Source organism: Microcebus murinus, chromosome 5 (assembly GCF_040939455.1).
Source record: "Microcebus murinus isolate Inina chromosome 5, M.murinus_Inina_mat1.0, whole genome shotgun sequence".
NCBI classification, from domain to species: domain Eukaryota; kingdom Metazoa; phylum Chordata; class Mammalia; order Primates; family Cheirogaleidae; genus Microcebus; species Microcebus murinus.
The window spans coordinates 9,583,201-9,598,140 of NC_134108.1; the positions used below are offsets into that span (position 1 = coordinate 9,583,201).

The window sequence follows — 14,940 nt, forward strand, 5'->3', positions numbered from 1 at the left end:
TAACTTCTTGTTTTCAAAAAATCCTTCTAAAATTCTTACAGATTTCCTGAGCTAAAGGTAGCCTCGGCCACAGTTACCTAACCTGGTAAAGCACTGTTCAGTTAGGGCAACAGTGTTCGCTGGGCAGGCTCACAAGCTGAGCGAAGCGACAGTTCTTTGTGTCCTCACCATGGCTCTGCCCTGAGGAAGTGGACAAGACGCAGGCAGGCTCTTACCCGCCAGGGATTTTAACAAAAGGTAATCCAGTTTGAGGTAACTTTTAGAACAAGAGCCCAAACCTTATGGGTTTATGGCGGTGAGGTTTTTGTTTTAAAATATCTATACAATGGCAGAAGTGGAGAAGAATGAGGACCAAGGTCCAGAGGAATCTGAGGGGCTGCTTCCCACAGTTCTTGATGCCACTGAACTAAGACGCCCTGTGAGCAGCCACAAGAACACGGCCCTCGCCTCTCTGAGCTTTGCACACGCACGCTGGAATGCACCAGGGCACGGAGCGTATCCTCCTCAGCACTGAGGAACTTTCCTGTCGCCGTCAGCCTCAACACGGCCAAGGTTATCAGATTTTAGGGATGAGACAAATTTACCACCCCTGGTACCGTCTAAAAGCCCTGCAGCCTGGCATGGCAGGCTACTGCCATCCCGCTACACGGGATCTCCACGGCCTGTCCTTTCCCAGCCTTGGATACCTGGGGGCTGTCGTGGGGCGCTGCTCTCCCTCCCAGGGATGAGCCTGTGATGCCGATTCTGGTGTGGCAACCCCCGTCTGTCTGATGTAAGGGTGTGAGAACCTGGGGGCAGAAATGTTAATAGGGCCAAGGGTCCAGGACAAATAAACGGGGCAAAGACCATCGACCCCCTGCACGTGTCCCCGTGAGCGAGCTCAGAGTGTCTGAGTGGGTCTAGGAGTAGGGGGCTCTGAAGGTTCCAGAGCAAGAGGAGGATACGCAGGCCTGAGAGGACGTGGGAAGGCAGAGAGGGAGACACGTTTAGGGGGACAGGCTTCGCCCTGAGTCAACACTGCCCCACCCGAGCCCAGGTGTCAGGGCATGAACACACTTTCTCCAGATGCTGTCCGGTATTCCCAGCTCTACCCAGTGCTTTCCCCACTCAGCGTCCACCAGGAAGAAGGTATAAAAAAAGATGTTGAGTTCCTGGTTCCTGCCTCCTCCCTCTGCATCTCTCCGGTGTTCGGCAGTGGCAGGAATCCCAAAGGCACATCCTCAGAGGAAGTGGGCTTTCTACACCCGCTCGCCCCGGAGAGCCATGGCACACGCGGGCCAGAGCAGTTCATGGTCCTGGGGCCATCAAAGGTTGCTGCACATTCATCTTTGATTCCTTGGATCTCATTTAAAAAAAAAACACACACAAAAAAACTCTCTTGGTCCATTCAGAATTAGTGTTTTACTGCTTTTTGATTTGAAGATTTATAAATGTACTTTATGGCTTCCATAATGGTTCAGTAACTCTAAAAGATTTAATTGAAATCATAATCTTAAAATACCAACGTAATAATTTTCATTTAAATTCTGAATTTTGAAGGTTTGAAAAAGGGCTAAAAATGAAAGCATAGCATTTAGACGATAATGCAAAGGCTTACATTTAATTGCAGAAATAAAAACTCTATTTCTCTATTTAAGCCTTTGAAATCTTTTCTCTTTGTCTTTCAATAACATGACTTTTCAAATCACAGCTATTATGTCAAAACCTAATTGTCCAAAATCCAAAGGGCTGAATTCCTGGTTAATACAGATCACTCACTGCTCTTCAGCACGTGGACCCCACTGTAACTGGGGCTTGACACATTCAGAAGTTTTTGCCCCTTGTCTTTGACATTTTAATGCACCATCTCCATTAACGTATTTCCACATCAGCGGCCTCGAGCCCATCAGCAGAATTGCAGCACACTGTCTTCAGAGGAAAACAGCACAGAAGAAGTGCCTTGCTGGCAAACAGCAGCATGGGCTATGAATTATAAATACTCTCAGTAAGGAACAGCGTCTGGAAGGTGTGTCTAACGAGGGATGCGCAGAGATATGAGCCACTATGTACACCCAACAGGCCAGGCCAACTCATTTCTGTTGGTCAGTGGATCCAGCTTCTCTGGGCACAGGAAGACTATTGGTCACATCTTAAAAAACATCCAGCTACTTCAATGTCAACACAGTTGGGTTGCTATTGACATAGCTATCTTATGGTTAAGACTTCGTGGAATTTATTCATCCTGTTAATGAGTGGCTAAGAATCATTAATATTCAAAAATAATGGTAATTAAAATTTCTAATTTCCTAATTGACTCAAAACAAAATAATTTAAAACTAATTTCAGTGACTCATTTTTGGTATGACATAAGAACTAAAATATAGGTCTATAGAGTCATATTTGTGATATTCATTATAAAAATTCCCTTCCATTTAAGAGTAATAAGACTCCACTGGGGACTCTCTCAGGGACAGCAAACCGGTGCTAGTCTTTGTAGTAGCCTCATGTGGGTGCACACACTTGTCTGGTGCAAATGACGTCACCTTCCATTTCTGCTCTTCTACGACTCAGAATTCTTACTTCCACCCCACACTCCCATCACAACAAAGTCAAACGCCAAAGCAGCATTGGTAAGGGCATCAAAGGGTGAAAAGAACAGAAATTCAATACTGTCTGCGTGTGGCAAGTTAACAGTTACCTCACAAGGTGCTTGGCCCCAGAGACAAACCACCCGAACTACACCTGGAGTCTGAGCGGGAATGTGAAAAGCACTCACTTCCTTTTAGGCACAAGGAAGGCAATCAAACTTAGATAATAAAAAAAATAATTCAGACCTCAACATAAGAGGTAGCTCTTCACTAAGATACTCATTAATATTTGGTTTCTAATAGCAGCATTGCCTTTAGACATCATGGAGAACTAAAATGAAGACTTTTCTTTTTTTTTTAATTATTAAAGAGGAAATCTGGTGTAAGGACAGCACTAAGAAGAAGTACAATGGGACCAGGTGGCAGGAACCTACTCTAACTCCTCAGTGGGCCGCACTACAGGGCTGAGTTTCCTCCACCACCAAATGAAGAAGAGAGACTGGGCAACGTCCAAAATCTTCCCAGCTACAGTTATTCTAAAATTGAAGCTCTGCATCTCTGAGAACCTATGCTTATGAAAACAGTATTACCTTAAAGATCTGTGCCAGAACTTTGACTCAAAAACAATCTCAAGTCACTGAAGACTTGATCAAAGTTTATGTGTGTAAGGTTCTGGGTGGCATGCCTTATGTCTCTCTACCCTGGCTTGAAGATCTAGGGCCTGTCACACCTTGTGTAAACTCAGTGAAGTCATGCTTCCTCCTTGGAGCTCATTTCCAAGAAAAAAACCTGTATAATTCCAAAATTTCCAAATCCACAAATCAGTTGCATTTGGCAGAGATGTCAACTGTTGGACACAACCAGGTGCCATCTAGAATGAAAGCACGGATGCAAGGCATGCAAGGGACATGAAACAACTGAGGCAAAGTTAATTTACCTGTGTGTGTGGGGCACATGCTTTAAACATAGTTACTAATAATGGATTAAGTCATTCAAAAATATTAAAGACTGTGTTGTAGCCCAGATTCATGGCCATGCTTTAGGAAAGAGTAGGCCCAGGTCTTTCCTACGTTTCTGGTAGACTTTGGCTCTCCTATACTTAAAAATGGCTCAGAATCCTTCCAACTTGATGCTAGAGAAAACCACCAGACCTGGACCAAAGATGAAACTCACTTGCTATCCTTGAAGGAGGCTTTCAGTAAGATCAATGAGTACTTCCAGCTCTGTTTCTCACATCTTCAAAAGAATATTGTATTCACTGGCAATGTTTAAACCTGAACGCAGCAATGCATTTTACCTGAATAAAATGTCTATTAGTGTATGTGGGGTGGAGGGTTCTATACAGACACTACATACCAATTCATTAATTTCAGATGACTGGATTTTATTACACAGTGGATCTAGTACCTGAACTATAAGGTTCACCATATTCTATTGCAAATCCTCTGATAATCAAACTAAGGAATTCCTTTACTCAAAAGGTGAAAAAGAAAAAAACAATCAATATGTTCCTTAATTTATTCAATACAGCAGGTAGATTTTATCCTCATAGTGCCACTCTTGAAAAAAGGATTAATATAATGGCTTCTAAGCAGTTACCCTTGTATGTTTCCCCTGTATTCTCTCACGTCCGGCTGGCTGAGAAAGCCTGCAGCACAGCCGCCACGAGCTTCACTCCTGCACTGAGCGCCGTTTTGTCTGGCTGCAGGTGTGTGCACACTCTCCACCTCTGCCCATGATTTGTCTGTTTCAGATTCGTTCACAGGCTCCCTTTGGGATTCGGACTCAAGAAGGAAGTTATGACAGAGTTTGTGAATGCTGTGAATGCAAGGCCTGTGCCATTTCATCCTTTCCAAAAGGGAAACTGACATCTAGCAAACTGGTTTATCAAATCACCAGCCTAACTTTTAACCTAACAGAGCTATCAATGGGGGAAGAAAACAAAAACAAAGCAAAAACATGAATTTGCTGCAAAGTAAAGCAAAAGCATATTGAAAATAAAGTTTCTCAACCCACAGCACTGTACTATACATATTTCCTCATATTCAAGCTTCTGCTTTTCAAAAAAGGCACAACAGATTATTGTATATTGCAAAGTGGAACAGAAGGAAGATTTAATATAGAAGTCAAGCTTATTTTTTCTTTTTTAAAAAGAATACCATAGACATGAAAGTTAAAATTCAAAGCTAAGAGAGCCATGGCTACAAAAACAAGCCTTTGCCTAGGGTGCTTTGTAAGATTTACGTAGAATAACTCCAACATTTTTCTTTTTCTCATTTTTAATTAAGGAGGAGGTGGTGTATTCTAAGGAAGCTATCTGGATGCTGCTGGCTGAAATACAGATTTGATCTTCTCGTGCTGGTTAGCTAACATTGATTTTCTGCCCCAGTGGAAGAGATTTTACTCTGATGCATGCCATTTAAATTCATTTTACACAGCTGCTTAATGTGGCTTGGCAAGGCACAGCCAAACTAGCTTTGTGGGTCTAAATAGGACTCCTGAGTTGGTAAAGGACAGATCCTATGGATTAGCAGCTGATGATAAATGCTTTTCTCCCCCTGCTGTTATCTTCCTACTGACTCATGAATTGACCTTGAAGGTACCATAAGAAAATAACAAAGAGGAAAAGACAGTCCCAAGAATAAGTATGTTTACCTCATTCTATATTTGTTATTTCACTTTGAGGATTATGTTTACAGAATTTTCTATTTGTTGGTCCACATTTAAGACCATGTTTGCAGACTTCAAGACTTTCAATTACAAAATTATCATTTGCTTTATTTAAATAAATGTATAGTGAATATAAAACTATTAGCTGTCATGCATTTACAACAAGTAGTGAAAGCACAGTTTTGTAAGTTTACTGTTTAAAGAAAGCTAGTTCACAGTACCTGTTTTATCTAAAGATGAAGTATGGTTTTACTGAAACAACCTACTAAACACAATTAAGTCTCTATGGGATAATCTTAAATTATATGCAAAATGATATAAATAATATTTTTGCTTATATCACTTAATAATAATCAACTTTAAGAGCATTTGCTAACCTAAAAATGGTAACAGAGCCTGATATCGCATATTTTTGTGGTTAGAAAGAAGAGAGATACTTTTTGTTGCTGTATGTAATTCCTGTGTTGAAATTGATAATATAGGCAACACTGTGTTTAGAAAGAAAATCCTGTGCTGGATTATTCTGCTGTATTTTCCTGGTGACTTCGATATTCTAGTACTTGGGGGGAGAAAGAAAGAACTCTTTGGAACAGACATTTGCTCAGTGACAATCCAATGAGACCCTCCGAAGTGCTAGGAACAGCCCGTGTCAGTCCTACTGTAGTGAGATGCTGCGCTCTGAATTTGGGGGTGGGTGTAGCAGCAGTTCACTGTGGTGGCAGGAATGATAATCATGGTCATGAGAACAGTGCTGCACAACACATGTTCCTAGACAGAACGACGACAACAATGGGGGAAATGACGCCAGAGCAGGTGATGTAATTACTTTTACGCAGATACAAGTTCGATCTCCCTCTCAGGCATGAAGGAAAGCAGCCATGCCAAAGCCATGCAGACAGGACCTGGAGGGCGGCATGCGGGCTTCCACCGAACAGCCACAGTACTGTTAGTCAGAAAGAAAACGAACAAACACAACACACACAATGGACAAGAGGACGACCCCTGAGATGGATTTCCTGTTAGGTCTTTCACTGTCTCGGTCTGGGTGTTCCTGTGCAGCCAGACGGCACGTTGGTTAACAGTGTGAAAGAAATGCCCAGGTCCCGCAGCAAGTCCAGGGTGTGTTGCTACCTACCCGTACTGGTCAGGCTGGTGCATCATGGGAGCCTGAGAGTTGCCATAGTTGGGGTGCTGGGAAGAAAACATGGGGCGTCCGCCAGCCCCAGACTGGCTGGGATAAGCAGGCGACCTAATGTATGGTGGCCTAAAGTGGAACAGAAGAACAGCTTCTTTGGATTTGTTCTGTAGCACAAGTATGAATTCCTGTCCATATGTTACTGCCACACATAGGTGTGGGGTTACAGAAAGTGGTAAATCAGCAGAATACCCTGTACCCTACAGCTGCCTGGTGAACTCAATAAAAGTCCTTTAAAAAAAGTGTGGGACAGGGCAAAGGAGAGAGGAAAGTAATTCTCAGCTCTAATCCCCATTTATAGTTTTGAAGTATAGCTTTGACTCTGTAAAAGCAAAAAATAAAATATACAGCCCCCATTTAAACTCCTGGAGAGCTAAAATGGGCAGGAAGTGAAGGCAAGGCTTTGGAATGGTCTATTGGTTAGAAATAGAAAATGAAAATGCATGGATGTGTATTTACACATTAATTTCTATAAAAGGCTATATAACTGATTCAGAAAGAGAATACGTAAGACTTTTTAATCAAACAGAATTATGCCTTACTCTCTATGGTCATCTTCTCAGATCACTATAAAGGCCGCAGGTCAAATGCAATCAAATACTTTCTATTTAACAGCAACCAAAAAAAAAAAAAAATCCCAAAACAAAACAAAAAACAATCTTGTGCTTTACGAGTTGTAACAATGGCCAATTCATGTAAACCTCAAATAGGAACTTCACTTGGACCTGCCAAACCAGTCTTCACAGACAGGTTTATTAAAACATTCTCGAAAGCCAGCGCAGGCTCGGCTGGGAGGTGCACTGCTGGGGTTCAGAAGGTTTTAAGCAATTGTAATGTGCAGACAGAATGAGAGAGATAATAATTGATTTTCATTTTAATTCCTCAAGGGAAATTTATCATTATTTGGAACAAACAATAAGATGGGGGGGGGTCCCCTACATTCCCAAAATAGCAGCTTCAGAGGAAAAGTAACCAAGGGACACATGTAAAACGTGTATGCGCGCGCGCGCGCGCGCGCACACACACACACACACACACACACACACACACACACACTGGCTTTTATTTCCCTTTGACAAAAATCAGAACCTTCTTTCTTTTCTTCTGAAGATATCATTAAAATACATGTCTTTCCATGTGCTTTGTTTTAAAATATATTTAGATATATTTCTTTTAAAATATATTCACTTTTGCCTCATAATTTTGAATTACGTTATTTTTATACAGGTCAAGTATTTACTTCAAGAATTAATTTTAAAAATCAGCTTTAAAAATAACTAAGTAATTGAATTGAAGGTAAAGTATTAATCTATCAACTTAAACTGTCTAAAATACTATCTCTGCTGTATTAACCACATTTTGCTTTGGACAGATAGAAAGGTATCCCTGGAAAAATAACACATAAGAATACAAAGTATATAAATCTCACACATACACATTTAGACAAACACAATACACATAAAGTGCACATAAAGTTTCTACTTTATAAAGATTCTTATGGTAGGGTAAAAAAAAGAGGAGTGTGTTTCTTTTTCAGTGTTTTAGAGTTTAAATAATTTTTAAGTTTTAGGATTTTCTGCTTGAAACTCATTGTTTCAGTTGGAACCTCGCAGACACCTCCCTGTGCAACGGGGTCTGCTCTGCTGGCTGTAGGGCCATCCACAGACATTCCGAACCCCCGCAGCTGATGGGCCCACCCTGCTCAGACTCCTTCCCTGGTGTATCATAAAACACGGATTGTCACTTACTTCTCTGACCTTATGTTACAGCATATATTTAACATGAAAAGAACAGCCAAGCACAGTTGCATTCTACTGCGCCCCTGTAGCCTTGGGGGACGCTGCTGCTGTGTGCAGTTACGCGGTCACATGTACACATACAGAATACCTGCTGGGGCGTCGTCCTGAACGGCGTACCTGCTTTGTGCTGAGTTTGCAGCAGCCTGCATCACTGCTGCAGCTGCCTCCTGTGCCTTACGGTTCACAGTTGGCATTGGCGGCCCCATTCCTGGCCCTCCCTGCTGAGACATGCCAGGAGAACTGGGGGTCATGCTGCTCATATTTCCAGGAAATGGTCTGCTCTGCATCCCAGCTGGTGGCATTCGTCCCAGGGGCACAGCACCACATGGCTGGCTTGGCCCTTGTCCATGCATCTGGTTGTTGGCATTGATACCCACACCGGGCCCTGGGCCGCTGTAGCTTGCACTGGGCACCCCACTATACGCTGGAGGTCTGGAGTAGTTACCTAAACAAAAAGCAAACACAAATTAAAGCCTTTTATTTAATCTTTAAACTTGTGAAAACATTCACTGGAAATACTTTTTGTCCAACAGTGTGATCACCAGAGTAGCACCCATGATCCTTGCTGGCCCTGCCTGTGGGTGCCGAGGCGGCCACCTGCCGCAGCACGCGTTCGCTCTGCACCCCAAAGGCAAGGAGCCCACAGGACCTCTGCAACACTGAAGACACATTCAGGTTAACTATGCAAACAATCAATTAATAGGCAAGAAATACTAGTACTGAGTGCTGCTTCAAAAAGTTCAACGCCTCATATTCTTATATTTTAACCCAAATAATTGTTTCAGCTCCCAGTCTTCAGGCGAGGGCCACCGTGAGGCTGCTGCCACACCTGATATTACATTAACAGCTCAGAGAGATGACATGGAACACAAAAATCCCAAGGAAGATGTTGTGGAGAAACCTGACATCAGTCCCAATTTCTTTCCAACACTGGGAGCAACCAGAGTTTTCTTTTTGGTTTGAGCATCATACAGAGTGGCTGGTTTGTGCTTGCTGCCACGCCCTATAAAAGCAGGTCTGGCCGTCCTAGCTACTTTGGAAGGCTAAGGTAGGAGGACTGCTTGAACCCGAAGTTCAACGCTGCAGTGAGCTATGATTGTGCCACTGCACTCCAGCCTGGGTGACAGAGTGAGACCCTGTCTCAAAAAAAGACTGAGGTAAGAACCCTTGACCATACCCCTCACCCAGCTGCACTTGCCACATGCACACAGGAGTACTGTTCCCTTGAGCCCCCGGCTGTCTCTGGAGTTCTGTTTTCCCTTTTCTTCCACACCTTTTAATCTGAGGTGTATATAAATTAAATTCAAACAAATCAAAGGCATACATGATATTGCTTCAATAATAACTGCAGATGGTAACCACTGAACCAGTGTGTGCTAGACACCTGGCTAAGCACTTTGCAAGAACATACTCATTCATTTTTCCCAATAAACATATGAAATACGGATACTACCAGGACTCCATTTACAAATGAGGAAAATCAAGAGATAGTAGATTAGGGTTGAAGCTCAAATGAACTGACTCTGGAACCCATGTATTTAACCAATAAAACATGCTGCCTCTCAATAAATGACTTGAAATTAAGTAAATGTAAAAAGACAAGTCTTTGTAGGATATGGATTAGTGTTTCTCAATCAGTCCTTACTACTTTCTGGAAGACTGTCCCCATCCATGTAGCATAACTATATACTTTACATGCCAGAAACTTCTAGGCATGGGAGACACAAAGTTAAATGCAATCCAATTCCTCTGTGTGTGTGTGTTGCATGCATGTGGTGGAGCAGCAGGGGTAAAGACAGCTGGGGGCTTAGGGGGTCACCCGTGGTGGGGACTTAGTGGTGATTCCTTGGAATATGCAGCTCTGGGGCCAAAACCGCGGGCAGGCTGGCTTCAGGGGCGGGCGAGACTCTGTGCTGCCTGCCTGCAGGACCCTGCTTTCATCTTTTCTCCTTTCGTTCTCTTCTCTGTAAAACAAGACAGTCCTCTCTAATATTGTCCACTTGCAGACTTGTTAGGATTAAACAATATAATGTACATAAAGTATCTCAAGCATGGGCGTGACACGGAGGGGCTGCTGTTGGCTGGTGACTGAGGCAGAGGAGGGGGAAGGGCCCTTCTGGCAGGGATGGCCAGGACAGACAGACTCACAAAATCACTGAGGAGGACAGACGGGAGAGGCCAGGTCAGGCAGGGCCTTGTGTACCAGGCTTCTAAATTTGGGGTTTATCCTGCAGGTAAGGAGGAGCTTCTCAAGGATTTCCAGCAGAAATAGGATTGGATTAATGACTACAATAAAAGCAAATACTTAGTATTTGCCATGTGCTAAACTCAGTTCCAAGTTCTTTGTATTAACTCACTTAATCCTGACATCAAGCCTAAGAGGTGCGTATCACTATAATCCCACTTGGAGATGGGAACCTGAGGCACAGGGATGTGACAGCTGCCCCGAGGCGATGTGCTAATGATGGCAGAAGCCAAGGTCTGGACCCAGGCGGTCTGTGAGTGGGGCTGAGTCCAAGTATGTCATGCTGCTCTATGTTGCCTCTCAAATGTTATGAGAAAGCATACTTGCATAATAATAGTATCATGATTGTAAAAACAGGCTTTCTTAAATTCACACATGTAAGACTGTATCCCCTACAAATCTGCAAGAAATTCAATAGACTTTTCAACATTTATTGAGTTCTTGTTCTTTGTTAGGTGCATCCTGTTCATTTTGTTACTTCGACTGTCCGTGGAGCATGTGTTATTAATCACAGGTGATGTGAAGGTCACTGTTCACGTAGACCATGGGCCAGCACATTTTTTCTGTCAGGGCCCAGGTGGTAAATGCCATAGGCTTTGTGGGTCAGTCTCTATGGTAATTACTCAGTTCTGTCACTGTAGCCCCATGGCAGCAGCACACACAGGCACATACACAGACGGGACTGGTGGTGTTCCACAAAACTTTATTTACAAAAACAGGTGGTGTGCCAAAGTGGGCCATAAGCCCTGATATAGACCAACTTTGGGATAAGCTAATCATTTCTGCTGCACTAGCAACAGAAATGAGACTTGTTCAAGCCAGCAACTTCCTTAACCTTGAATACCATCTGGAAGGCTGAAGAAAGGCTTAAGAGGATTAAGAGAGCCTGGCAGTGGCAGATCTGAGGGGCTGGGAAATGGAGAGGAAGACTCGAGGGCCGGCAGGAAGGAACAGGACGGCACAGCATAAACCCCTCAGGTGTGCTCAGCTGCGTGCAGGTCAGTCTTTTACCATCAGCTCCTTAAGTTTAAACTGCTTCTTCATGAAGATACATTGCCTTTGCATAGTCAAGGTTTGCAGAAATAATCAAGCTTACATTGTTTTCAAGTAAAAGGTAAAAAAAAAATCAAAACTGTTCATCAGTTTTAAAGTTGTTTACAAAATATTCTTAAATTGCTTCTGAATCTGATCCCACAGGACACTCCTGTCTGGTGCATCTTCCCATCATGCGATCTCAGTGGAAAAGGCACCTTCTGTGTCCCCTGCCGGGTGGGACACAGACCAGAGCGGACTGCTGGCGCTTCCTCTGCCCACGCTCGCCCGGGTCCCCGTGCTCATCTGTCTCCTCCTCCCCTTCCCAGACCTCATATCCACTCACTTCCAGATTATCTGATAAGATCAGTGAAACAGAGTGCTCCGTTTTGGCTCTTGCTTTTATTAAAAATAAACATGCTCATTCATAGTTTGAACGCTGGAGTAATTAATTCACATATTCATGCTATTACTCTAGGGCTAGTTTCTACCCTCCCCCAACACTTGATAAGTGACTCATTTGGTAAGAAGCCTTTTTCAGTGAAAAAATATGTGCCCTTTGCTTTGAAAGGAAACAAAATAACACTTTACTCTTGTTTTAGAAAACAAGCATTTAGACATGGTTGTTCCAGACTATGTCCCCAATGTGGTCACATGAGAGAAAGAGGTTCCTGATTTTGCCGAACTCTACTCACGGCTGTGACGGAGAAATGCTGTTACTCCGAGTTCCTGCTTTAACTGGCAGTCAAGGGCTGTGTTTTAATAAACACAAAGGAAAGAAACGACTGAGATGCTTGGTTACCCAGTACCCTGCTCCAGTCTCTCACTCGTGTTACGTACTGAAGAAAGAAGGGCTGCGTTTCAATAGCTTCGCTCCGCGCGGCAGCGGGCCCATCCTCTAGCAGGAAGCACGCCGCAACCGGGTGGAGCACGCATCGGAACATGACCACGCCACCGCACATGCATGCACTCGTGCACAGAGAGGCGCTGAGCACTAGGGGCCCCTCTACTTTTCTCCCATCAGTTGGGTTGATTCCATGAACTGGCAACTCAATGGACTATGTTCTAATTATAGAGGCCTCTATCTGGTATAAGAAATACAAAGTACCCTTTTCTTTTCCCTGTAATTTTAAAGACTTTCCTCATTAAACTCACATGCCTGGATACAAATGGTCTAAAGGCTTAAAACGGCTTAAACAGCAACAGTGGATAAAGCACTGGCTTGAGAATCTGGGTCTGAATACTGGTTCTGACACCTCCTAGCTGCATGACCCGTGCCGAGTTGTTTAACCTCTCTGAACTGTGATTGTGTCATCTGGAAAGTCAGGATGATAATTCGGAAAAGGCTGAAAGTGTCTAGTACGGTGCCAGGCACAGAGCTGCTGAACAAATGAGAGCTGCTGTTGTCAGCATCCACAACCATAGCAACAGCATCTACAGTATCTTCCCCCACGTTTAAAAAATGTGTGGATGGGGCAAAAATGATTCATGCCTCCCCTCAACTACTCGATAACATATCTTCCCAAAATAAACAAAAACCAAATATGTAAGCCAAGCAAAATATGAGAGGAAAAGCCAGGAATGAGGAGTGCAATCTTATTTCCATGTTTCTCTAATAGATTAGTAATTTGTTGGCACTAGCTTTGACAGAAAACAGATGGGTCCAGCACTGAGCACAATGAAGGCAGCAGATGCCGGCCAGCCCACCTCAGCTGGACTGGTCTTGCCGCCAAGTCCAAGAGCCCTCAGTTTTCAAGTGGGTTCATCTTGGCACACCAGCTCTGGAAAATTGGTCACCAAATGAATTCAGATTTCTACCCACCAAGAGTTATATTTAAGCACCAGAAAGAAGAAGCAGTAGCAAGACTGTATTCAAGTCACCGTCATTATGTTAGGAGAATCACAAATAATTCTACACCTGACTCCAGAATATTTACATTTGCTAGTTATAATAAATACTCAAAGCTTACTGCTTTTTGTAAACGATTAAATGTTGCCACTCGCATATGAAATTTTGCTTCTCAGTTTCAATCATTCCACAATTACTTAGCAACGACTACTCTGTGCAGGGCTCTGTGTTAGTCGTCACACAGTGGAGGATAAAATGGATGCACACAACATACACTGGACATTTTACTCTGGCTGGAAAAAAATGAAATGCATAATTAGCTACAAACTGTGATAAACATATTTGTGAGTTAGGGCTAAATATGCATTTATCTTGTTTTTTAGCCAGTGATGTTACTATTTTTTATAGCAGTCTACTACACATTATTAGGTCACATTTACTGACATAATTTACACATAAAAACAAAACATATAATCCAGTAATCACCAGCACAACCAAGACACAGAATATTTCTATCATGACAAAAAGTTCCATTTTTCCCTTTTATAGTCAATCTCATCTCCATGTCCAGCCCCTGGCAACCACTGGTCTGATTTCTGTTCCTGCAGCCTGTCCACATTCACAACGAGCCACACAGCATATTCTCTGGGCTTGGCTTCTTTCACTAAGCACCACGCTTTTGAATTCACTGGTATTGTTGCATGGACCCCTAGTTTCCACTCTATGGACACTGTTTCCAGTTTTTGGCAATTATGAATAGCACTGTCCAATACAGTTGCGAACAGGTCTTTGTACAGACATATGTTCCATTTTTCTTGGTAAAACTCTAGAAATGAGACTGCTGAGCTGTATGGTAAGTGCATGTTTTAACTTAATAAGAAATTGCCAAACTGTGGCTGCACTATTTTGTGTACATTCCCACCAAACACTATATAAGAGTTTTAATTGCCAGCACCTGACATTGCCAATTAAAAAAAAAAAAAATGAGCCATTCTACTAGATATATAATAGAAATCATTGTGGCTTTAATTTTCATTTCCCTAATGATAAATGATTTTGAGCAAATTTTCATGTGTTGGTTTATTGGTTACCATATTTAAGTAAGATCCTTTATGTTAAAAAAAATTATATTTACTTATTTTTTATTATTTTAGAGACTGGGTCTCCTATATCACCCAAGCTAGTCTCAAGAGTTATATTAAAAAAATACTTGTTCCACCTCCATCTTTCTACTCAGACCTATCATATGATGCTACTTTTTTAAGCAGGGATATTGATCAAGTCATCAAAAAGACTATAAATATAGGTTCAAATGAAAGCTCACTTGCCCCAAGTTGCATTAAATTCTACTACTTGTGGGAATAAAGGGAGATAATTTGTTTTTTGAACTGATAGGAACCATACTTTTCCTAGGTCAATATGCATTTAAGAATTCTTTAAAATATAAAAATAATAAAGTTTATAAAAGAAGGAGAAAGACCTTACAGTAACACTCAGTATTTCACTTTTGGTAGTTTTTTCCATTTATGTTACAACAGTTAACTCCTTTAAAAATTTAGTTATAAAATAATACAAGCTCAATG

The 14,940-nt window shown here is 42.4% G+C and overlaps 1 protein-coding gene across 9 annotated transcripts in view; it reads right to left on the reverse strand.

Annotated features, from left to right (window-relative positions):
- ARID1B (AT-rich interaction domain 1B) overlaps positions 1-14,940 on the reverse strand; it is a 400,901-nt gene that overhangs the window by 48,438 nt on the left and 337,523 nt on the right. For 8 of the 9 annotated variants that reach the window (XM_076002847.1, XM_076002846.1, XM_076002845.1 and 5 more), the window contains one exon: positions 8,349-8,676. In XM_076002847.1, the coding sequence (XP_075858962.1) occupies positions 8,349-8,676 (328 nt within the window). Of the gene's footprint in view, positions 1-6,372; positions 6,502-8,348; positions 8,677-14,940 lie in introns of all 9 variants that reach the window. The other variant, XM_012759577.3, reaches the window with a different exon arrangement.